Source organism: Bubalus kerabau, chromosome 10 (assembly GCF_029407905.1).
Source record: "Bubalus kerabau isolate K-KA32 ecotype Philippines breed swamp buffalo chromosome 10, PCC_UOA_SB_1v2, whole genome shotgun sequence".
Classification (NCBI taxonomy): domain Eukaryota; kingdom Metazoa; phylum Chordata; class Mammalia; order Artiodactyla; family Bovidae; genus Bubalus; species Bubalus kerabau.
In genome coordinates, this window is record NC_073633.1 from 48,662,959 (window position 1) to 48,673,845 (window position 10,887).

Sequence of the window (10,887 nt, forward strand, 5' to 3'; positions counted from 1 at the left end):
CTGTAAAGGATTTTGCTTAAATGCCAGCTTGCCTGTAATTCCCGGTGTCAGTCTGTGGAATTTGATTTGGACATTAGAAGGAAAAACAAACCAAGTCAAAACTTGGACTGATTTTGAATACCTTATTTGTTTCACAATATCTTGCAGATCTTTCCCACACTCCTGTTCCACACTCGGAAGGAAAATTGCCACTCTGTGTGACAGCTTTACAAGTAAATCATTAAAAGAACACATTTGCCCTCCTCTGATGCACATGCTGATTTTTGTAAACTTTTGTAAGTATGTACCTTTTGTGAATCTGCCTTTATATTTTTTTCCCAATTAAAGAACTCACTGCCCTTACAGTTATGACATAGTGGAAAGGTATGTCAGCATCTTTGTGGCTAGACTTAAATTGTCTGAAACCTAATTATATTGCCTTTGGGGCCTAAGATGAATCCTGGTGAACTGTTGGGATAGATAGAAAACCATGGCCTTGTGGGTGAGATTTCAATCCTGGAGCTCAGTCTTAAAATTAGCTGTTAATCTGGATACCTCAGTGCTTTCTGTATTCCGTGCCTTTTCACTTCCTCTTTTTGCTTGTATCCCTAGAGAGAGACAGGCTGATGTGATAAATCTATTTTCCTGTGTTTCTACTGAAGGCTGTGTTAGTGCGGACATGGTTCTTCTGGTCACAGGTAGTGCTGTCAGCTGCGTGTCTCTAAGTGTTACGTTGATCTTAGACATTTCATGGTTTATGGTTAGTGACTATGTTTTACTTAGTGCAAAAGTAATGCATGACTTAAGTAGCAGAACACTCATTACTGGGACTTCCCTGGTCGACTAGTGGCTAAGACTCCATGCTCCCAATGCAGGGGGCCCGTGTTTGATGCCTTATCAGGGAACTAGATCCCACGGGCCACAACTAAGAGTTCAAATGCTGCAACTATAGATCCCATATTCTGCAAGGAAGACTGAAGATCCTGAGAGCCACATCTAAGACCTGGCGCAGCCAAAGAAAAAACATCCAACCAAATAAAACAAACCTCTCTGCCCCAAAACTCATTACCTTCTTCTATACCCTCTTATTTTTTAGGTGAATGGTCTCCTTTGCTTTTCACTTCAAACAGGGATAAAGTGGAATAAACTATTAGGGGCTACCACACAGGTGCTATTTTTAAGTCTAGCTTTAGAGTATTTGTGGGGGTCAATTCTTCTGTGGGTTAGTCCTAGTTTATAAAATAAAATACTTTGCTTGGAATTGAGTGTAGTGCTTGTAACTTAGAAACATGTCAAACATGAGGCTAATTACTTTTTTGGATTGTGATTAAAAGACATGGACTTTGATTCTGGGAGTTGGTAATGAATTCTACTTTCTAGTCAAAGCACCATTTCTTGTGGATTTAAAGAAACCAGAGTTGAAGATTCCTCACACCGTGAACTTCTACATCAAAGTTGAGCCTGGGGTAATTCTGGGAATCTGGTGAGTGCGCTGATTGGACACTGGGGTGCTTAGTGGGCGGGGCTTTCATGTTACAGGGCACAGGTGAGCGGTGCTGTGTTACTTGCCTGTGGAGAGGTCAGTGTTCCTTGGAGGAAGCTGTTCCACACACCTTCCCTTTGTATTGACATTTGACCTGCTTGAATTTGCTTTTCGAGAATCTTACTTTTCAGGTGCCTTGGATCGTTCTCTTCCTTGCCTTATTCCTTGTGTGATTATCTGATTAATGCGTGTCTTTTTTTCCAGACATTAACTTCATAGGTGGGGACTTTGTTAGTGGGTTTTCATTGCTCATCATGGTGCTTGGCAAAGGCACTCCATAAATATTTGTCCAACAAGGTCATGAGCGTCCTACTGTCTGTCTTGCTGAGCTAATCTCAACACTTTCTTCTGTTTGGGTCTAACTGCTTGTTCTTGGCTGCCAGTTTCCCATTGCCTTCTTCTATATTTCACCTCCCTGAGTTTGAACATGTGATCATGGAATATTTAGGAACCAATGTGGATTCACATAACTTTTTTCTAATCTGTAGGATGCAGTTCCACTGATAGTGCTGGAATTTAAAAGTATTTTTATTCTTTGCTCTTGCCCCATCTGCCCTTGGCTGAGTGAGTCAGCTGTCTTCATGACCACTTATCTAGCTGGCAGTGATGCCTGTCTTTTTGGTACGGAGGCCTTGGGGGTTTGATGTCAGAACTTTTGCCTCTAAGTGATTGGAGGATTGAAGATTCGTCATCATGTGGCCAGTTCTCCAGGTCCCTTGGTGATGTGTCATATGGTAGTATTTGTGTTATCGGAGTTCATTCATTGATTTGACAAGGCGGGGGGTAGGGTGGGGAACTAGAGCTCACTCAGGTGTTTAAAATCACAAGGTCACTCAGTTTCTTGTGAATAACTTAATTTCATATTTCAGTTCTTTTCTCCTACCCAAAGTAGTTTCCCTTTAACTTTTTCCCAGCTTGTTTCTTCAGCCAAACCAATAGCAGGTGGCAAATATCTATTATCTTTCACTGGTTTCCACCCAAAAGATTGCATTTCAATAAGCCACACCTAAGAACTGCAGTTTTGGAAGCATAATTGGTGTAGGAATCAGAAGAACTAAACCGTAAATGGTTAAAAGGGGTTATCCCTGGGCATGAGGGAGGTGGGCTAGGGCAGTAATAATTTCCATTATAAGATGTTCGTGGTATTATATTTTAATTGGTACCATGTGCCTATATGCCTGTGTGCATGCTAAGTTGCTTCAGTCATGTTTGACTCTGGTGACCCTATGGACTGTAGCCTGCCAGGCTCCTCTGTCCCTGGGATTCTCCAGACAAGAATACTGGAGTGGTTTGCCATGCCCCCCTGCAGGGGATCTTCCTGACCCAGGGATCAAACCTGCATCTCCTATGTCTCCTGCAGTGGCAGGTGGGTTCTTTACCAGTAGGGCCGCCTGGGAGGCCCATGCATATATGACTCAGATAAATTTTTGTATATAAATAGATTAAATATTTACATATAAAACTATAACTTATTATATATTCTGATAATTACTATGGGCTTTCCCAGGTGGTTTTGTATATAATATGTTTTATATACATAAAGATGTATCTGATTGACATAAGGAGGTTTTAGACTGTTGTCGAGGATAGAGAATTCTTCTCTGTGTCCATGTTGGCTAAAACCTTGCCTTACTTTTCAGGCACACGGTTCCCAGCTGCCGGGGGGAGGATGCTAAGGGGAAGGGCCGGAGCTGGTATGAAGCAGCCCTTTGTGATGGCAACCCAATTGTTGTTTATCTTCATGGCAGTGCACAACACAGGTCAGTGCCTTTGCTTGGACTTTTTTTTTCCCCTCAAACAGAGCAAAAGAGCATTTCATTCCTGTGGGGGAATGAAAGGCAGAGCTGTTTTTAATTCTGTAAGCATCCTTCCACACATTTATTTCCATTTGTTGGAATTCGAGGGTGTTCTGGCAATAGGCATCTCTTTAAAAAAAAACACACACACTATATATTCCACATGTAGAATAATGTGGATCCTTAACTGGAAGGGAGACAAACTTCAAAATGTGGATACTGATTTCAAAGAAGGCAGTGTGGCTTTATTCTGTAAGAGTGTTGGAAATGATGAACTGAAGCCATGGATGACTTGATAGGAAATATGCATGAGATATGGAGGATAAGGAAGAGTTTCCACATCAATGGTCTTCTCACAGAACCACATGGAGATTCCTTCATGTAGCAATGAATTCTAAAAATCAAATGTATGATCTCCGAGATCCCCTAGAATTCTGATCCCAGGCTCTGGGGGCCACCTGACTAATTCTAGCCTGGAATACTGATGCCTCAGCCCACTCCTGTCATCCCAACCTTGCTTTGTAACAGAGTGCCTCCTGGAAGCCTGACTCTTCTCTGATGCACTGCCAGCCCCTCTGTGGGCCTGTCATTACAGTGGGTGATGAATATTGGCTCTGACTGAGGCTCTCAGTGTGGGGGAGGGGCAATGTGTCTCAGAGACCCACCGACCTGGCCCAGTCTCTGGGCGAGGGACACTTCAAACTCAGTGACAAGCTCTGGACTCTGCCCCTCAGCTCCCTCGCCTCTGTCTCTTTTACTCACTGTCTTTTGTGTCAGACAATGGCTTTCTCAAGCCTTGCCTTTGCTCAAGGGGCTTTCTTGAGGTTTATGCCTTAGAGTAACGTTTACAGAGATTTCTTGTGAAATCAATGTTTTTCAACATTGTTTAACATTATTCCAATTGTACAAACTTGGCTACGGTGTTACAATGCGCTTTTCTTTAATGTGTCCTGTGGGTCACACTATCACGTCTGCCCTCTGAGTGAATTGGCTCTTGCCCCCAGTTTTCCTAGATTTTCTGGCTTGGGGCTAGCTACCTTCCTCTTTCCTGAAGTCTCAGCTTGCTTCTAGCAGTACTGAGCTGGAAGGAGGCCAAATGACAGGGGAACCTAGATGAAAACACTGGTTCTAGACTTAGGATCCACAGAAGCCCCAGAGGGTCCGTGAACTCCCAACCTCGAATTGTACATGAAGTTTGAAGAGTGGATACATTTTTCAGGGCAGTGGGTCCATAGCTTTAATCACAGGTTCCAAGGGTTTCATGACTCACTAATGTTTAAGAAATGTGGCTCTAAAAATTCAAATGGTTTTTAAAGACTCCTCTGTCTTCTGAGTCATCTTTTTCTTCCTTTTGCGTGGTTCATAGAGAGCAGACTATGGTTATTTGCAAGAAAGTGTTTCTTGAACCTCCAGGGTTGTGAGTTTCTCTCCTCACTTCATCATGTCCTTCGTGGCAGAGCAGACAGGATGTAGCGAGTTCTTACTTTAGTGAATTAACTGTGTCATCCCTTTTCCTGAAAAGCCACTTTCTGGGACTTATGTTCCTTTGGCTTCTAGAAGTATTTGGGAAATAGGTTTTGCTGTGCAGCAGCGCAAGAAGATGGATCGTCAGCAGTTCATCAGATGCTTATGTTGTGAAGCGCTAGTGGTCTGGGCAGGCGGTGCTTACTGTGGGGAAGGCGGGGAATGGGGATCCGTGGGGAGTTCACCCTGATGCAGGCACGGGAGCTCCGACACCAAGAAGTAGTGCCCTCTCCCCTGGTTATTTATTTGTCTTATCTGAAAAAGAAAGCGGTGAGATCAGATGCCAGCAGCGTGATAGTGATTTTTGTTGAATGTGTCATCATAATTCCTAATTCTTGCTGTTTCTTTTAAACGTTCTCTACAGGGCAGCTTCTCATAGGCTGGAGCTAGTAAAGGTATGTTTCCTGAAGGGGCCTCAAGGTACCAATTTTACATCTTCATTTATTCTCTTCTGGGCTACAGCCCTAAGATCTTCCTTAGCCCACAGCCTGGTTATTTCCTGAGAGCTCCCTGGTGTGGGGGCAAAGGGGTGGGTGGTGGTGTCTGGGACCTAAAGTCCCTTGAATGCACTTCTTTTCCTAAATTGACCTTGGGGGATTGAAACAGATGTGACTGTCTCTGAGTCTCAAACACTTTTACGGATTTGTTCCTTTCATCACCAGACGGAGTTGAAGACACATTTCTTTGCTTTTTTTGAGGGTTGGGTTGAGAAAATATATTAAGTGCTAAAGCCATCCCTTCCACCAGGAGCAACCTTTCTGTGGTATGCGGTAAAGACAGAATGTCTGCTCTTACATCATTCAGGCCCTTCTTCGGCCCCACAAAAAGTTCAGCAGAGGGAAGGTGGCCGGCCACAACTTGGGGTCCTCACCAGCCTGCTACAAGCTCTGGTTTGTTGGGGTGGCCCCGGCACTTCCCAGCATAAGGATGATGGCAGGCTCTTCCCCTCACCATGTCTGACTCAGAGCTGGCTGGCGAGCTGTTTAGCCCTCCCACGCTCCCATGAGGTGGTTAGGAATCCCTTCCTCAGGTGATCTGGCTGCCGGTCTTGTTATTGATCCCAGGACCTGATCTCTCCTCCCACAAGCCAGCTCCCACCCCAGAGTCCTTTCCTGATTTAACAGCATGAATGGGGTCCAGAATCCTGTCAGGCTCAACACTGCAGCACCACCTTCATCCCCCTTCCCCTCTTCAGACAGGGGCACTCTCTCCTGTCCACTCCCCTCTCCATCATCCCCTGTGGTGGGTGGGCTGGATTACCATTTTGCCTGGGGTGATGATGCCTATTAATTTTTAGTTTTGCTTTCTACTCTGAACCCCACTCTTTGTCCTTTCCAAGTGGGAGGGTGTGATGCTGATGACTGTGAGAATATATATATTTTTCCCCTTCTACTCTTGGCAAAGCTCAATTGTATGTCTCCTATGTCATAGGTGTAGATGTGAAGAGTAGCCAGATCCTCCTGGTGGTGGGTGGAATGTGTAGGGATGCTATGATAAGACTTCTTCCTCTGGGCAGATTCTGGATTCCATACACCATAGTCATCATTTTCCAGCCTGACCAAACTTCCTTAGCTCTTCATTGTCTCCTTTGGATAGGCAATTTCTTTTAATAATTAAGTTCTTATTAAATTGTCTTCTTCTCTCTCCCCCTTTCTCATTCATTCATTCATTTATCACTTCAATCATACAGCACATCGTTCCCACCTAGTTTTTAATCTCTATAAAGTTTTTATATTACTGGTTGTTTCTATATATAATTTTATGTCATGCTTTTACTATTTTAAGAATATTCTTCTATGTTTTTCCATAGTTGTCATAGTTACCAACTTAAAGGGTGCTCATTCTCCATTATTTATAGACAATTATTTATTTACTTAAATATTCTACTCCTCTTTGATACAATTTTTTTTTCTAAATTCTTTTAGAATAGTATTGCTACAGAAAACTTTAAGCAGGTAGTTTATGCTTCTTTTGGAATTTTTTTCCTGGAGATAAATTCTTGGGAGTAGGATCTGTTGTTTAAGTTGATTGTCAAGTGAAGCTTATGGAACCACAAGCAACACATGGGTATTCCAGTTTCCCTGGATGCTGAACTGCCCTGTGTCTTGGATAACTTGTTTGGAAAGAATATAGTTTACATGTTAAAAAGTTTCATTTACTTCTTCATTATTAGTTCAGTTGTATTTAAAGTTCAGTGTCTCACATCTAAAGGCTCCCTTGGTGGCTCATACAGTAAAGAATCTGCCTGCAGTGTAGGAGACCCGAGGTCGATCCCTGGCTTGGGAAGATCCCCTGGAGAAGAAAATGGTAACCCACTCTAGTATTCTTGCCTGGAGAATTCCATGGATAGAGGAGCCTGACGGGCTACAGTCCATGGCATTGCAAAGAGTCAGATGAGACTAACACTTTCACTTTTCTCTTTTTTCTCCCACATCTATGCCTGGTAGGGGAAGCACAGTGTTTGAACGCAAGCAGGCCCAAGTGTGATCTTGGTTCTGTTGCTGTGGTTCAAGTTCTGGCCATTTGGATGTGTGTGAACAAGTTACTTAAGTTCTCCAAGGCTCAGTTTCTTTATCTGTAAAATGCAGATAATACCTGTCTTGTAAGACTTTGTGAGAACTAAATAAAATTTTAAAAGTTTTGTCCTGCATAGTAAAGTTTTGTCCCCCTTTATCTCCCTTCTCGTCATCTGTCATTTGTATTTTTTTCATTTAAAATTATGTTTTTATATTCTTTTCTCATTTCTCTATTCAGGACTTGAAAGTGGTTACATGTAATCAAGTGATTTATTTTTGATCAATATTAACTCTTTATCTGTTCATACTTAATATGAATATCTTCCCATTATTGGCTGCTTCTACTACAGCTCTATGTAGCATTCTTACCTTCAGGAAGTTCCTACAAAAGATATTCACTATGTGGCTCAGACAGTAAAGAACCTGCCTGTAATGCAGGAGACCTGGGTTCAATCCTTGGGTCAGAAGATCCCTTTGAGAAGGAAATGGCAACCCACTCCAGTATTCTTGCCTGGAGAATTCCATGGACAGAGGAACTTGGCAGGCTATGGTCCCTGGGGTCGCAAAGAGTTGGAGATGACTGAGTGACTTAACACTCTCAAGGTACTTTAAATTTATTAATTTATATTTTTGGCTTCGTTGAGTCTTCCTGGCTGTGTGTGTGGGCTTTCTCTAGTTGCGACAAGCAGGGGCGCTACTCTTCATTGCAGTGCACCAGCTTCTCACATTCGTGGCTTCTTTTGTTGCAGAGCGTGAGCTCCTAGTCGCATGGGTTTCAGTAGTTGTGGTGCACGGGCTTAGTTGCTCTGTGGCATGTGAAATCTTCCCGGACCAGGGATTGAACTAGTGTCCCCTGCATTGGCAGGCAGATTCTTAACCACTGGGCCACTGGGGAAGTCCCCAAGGTACGTTAATACATCATCTCACGCAATCTTCCAACCATCCTGAAAGTACTGTTTTTCATTTCTCAGAATAGATTACATAGATGTTAAGTGGCTTGACCAAAGCTGGTAAGTGACAGAGCTAGGGCGTGACCCAGGCTGTGTGATCCTGCTCCGCTGTTCTTTCCTGTTAAGTCTGATCTTAAGTTTGATGTCAAACACCAGATTTCAGAAATGGATCTTTTCTCTACCTATTAACCATTACCACTAGGATTATGGAAGTGTTGAGGAGGTGAGACCGCCTTTTTGTTTGCATCTCCTAATTAAAGTGATAACAGCTCCTTTGTCATCCAGGTGCTGAGTAATGGTGGCTTTCATGTCTTGTCTGTTGACTACAGAGGTATGTGTTAAGAACAGTGTACAAAAAGTTTTCAGTAAGCAGGGGGCTTTTGATGGCCCTCATTTTGGAGGTAGTGATATTATGTCTGCCTTTCCTCGCGGGCAGGGTTCGGGGACTCGACGGGTACACCCACGGAGGATGGACTGACTGCTGATGCAGTTTGTGTCTACGAGTGGACCAAGGCGAGAAGTGGTACCACCCCTGTGTGTCTCTGGGGCCACTCTCTGGGGACAGGGTAAGTGGGGTCTGAAGATGGGGCTTTAGGGGGATCCTTGGGGCGTTAGTGTTATATCATAGGCAGCAGTGAGCAGCAGGAGGACCCCTGAGCTGGGAGACAGTTTCTCTCAGGTTCCACAAGTGGCGAGTGTCCTTACACCTCAGCGTGCTTGTTTGTGATTCAAGGGAACGTGTACGGGCTGTCTATGGCTATCTGGGACACTGACGCCCATTCCAGAACTCTCCTTGAGAGTTTTAAATGAAAGCATTCTTGTTTAGGGCCAGCAGAATCCCTTGAAATCCTGTGCAAGATTTTGTGTTTATGTGCATTTGAGGGTCAGGAGCTTTCATCAGATGCTCATATTGGAGGTTGCATTTTATTCTGTTTACTTGACTGTTAAGTCACTGCTTCACATGTGTACTAATTTTCATTTCTTTACAGAGTTGCAACAAATGCTGCAAAAGTTCTAGAAGAGAAGGGTATGATAAAATGCTTACATGGTATAATTTCTTGGCTTGAGATGGGAAAATAAAAACAGTGAAGAGACTATTGTGTACAATCTGAACACAGAGATACCTACAAGCACCCCAACTTTAGGCAGTTCTGGATACTGTAATGGATTTTCTTTTTTTTGTGTTTAATATAAAACAATAGCTGATTTTCAGAGGCATGAAATTAAAAGTAAATACTAAGGAAAGAGTTAAAAATTACCTTAAAAGAGCCATCCTGTGAAGTGATAAATAAGTATTGTTATGGAGTAATCTGCTACAGGAAGGGAAAATCATACTTTATGCAATAGTAGGCAAGACTTGCTTTCTGCAGCCCTCCTTATGTAATATTTATGTCATTGTTTCTCAAAGTATTCTGAGAACTGCCTTTATCAGAATCTGCTGGGGGTGTTTGTTATAAATACAGGTATCTTGGATCCTGGCTGCCTTCATGAACTAGATACTCTATGAATAGGACCAGGTGATTTGATTCTGATATGCATTGAAAGCTTGTAATCACTTGCATTGTATCTTAAACTTTACTTGGCAGTACAGGTCAGGGTGAGTTACGTAAACATTTTAAAGCATGTCACCTGCTATACACAATCCTAATTACTTATGTAAATAAAGCAAACATCATTTCATTGCTCCTTTAAGCTCTTATGACTCCTTTAGTGTTGACAATGCTGAATTACCAGAACTAAATTCCCACATAAATGAATACTTCACTTCCTGGATAATGTAATTATCTTAGAACATTTTAAATCCATTAAGTGCCCAACTTATGAACTTTTGCTATCATGTATTTTAATTTTCTCTATATCAATACTCCATAAAACATCATTATTCTTATGTTATAAAGTCAATATTAAGATTTACCTTCCTTTTTTTTTGCTCTTTATTATTTCTAACATGTCTATGCTTCCATCTGGGATTTTTCTTCTACCTGTCTGTTGGTGAGGAATTCTTTCAATTTTGGTCTGAAATTTTTTTATTTCATCTTCACTTTTAAAGGGTATTTTTACTGGGCATAGAGTTCTAGAGTGGCAGTAAAATAAATATTTCACTATTTTACCATTTGTTATTTTCAATAAGTTATTTTAAAGTCCATATATGGTAACTTCAGTATTTGATCTTTTGTTCTCAGAGTGTTGGCCAAAACCACCTAGTCAGTGTCTGCAGAACACTCTCCCTTCCTATAATTCTTTGCTTTCTTAAATTATCCAAATCATGAAAATCTGCTTGTTTTAAAAGGTAGTGATTTTCTTTACATGTGCACAGAAATGAAATCTCTAGTGGTGCTGGTTAAAAATGCACATTCTCACATTTCCCACCCTCAAGATCCCGACTTCTCACTGAAGTCTGGTGTGGGGTCATTACTTTGCATTCACAAATTTAACAATTTATTATGATTCACAAATGATTTTGATGCAGGTAGTTCATGTACAAGATAAGGATCCATTATTTAGGAAAGACAATATTTAAATATGATAGGGGAGTTCTTTCTTATTATTTTTCAAGGATTCCCAGCTGATGCAATTAT

The 10,887-nt window shown here is 41.9% G+C and overlaps 1 protein-coding gene across 1 annotated transcript in view; it reads right to left on the reverse strand.

Annotated features, from left to right (window-relative positions):
• Positions 1–3,552: 3,552 nt before the first annotated feature.
• The window catches only part of LOC129621317 (glycogen phosphorylase, liver form), a 44,476-nt gene continuing 37,141 nt past the window's right edge, over positions 3,553–10,887 (reverse strand). Inside the window, exon 20 of the mRNA XM_055537607.1 lies at positions 3,553–5,097. Within this exon, the coding sequence (XP_055393582.1) occupies positions 5,094–5,097 (4 nt within the window). The 3' untranslated portion in view covers positions 3,553–5,093. The remainder of the gene's footprint in view (positions 5,098–10,887) is intronic.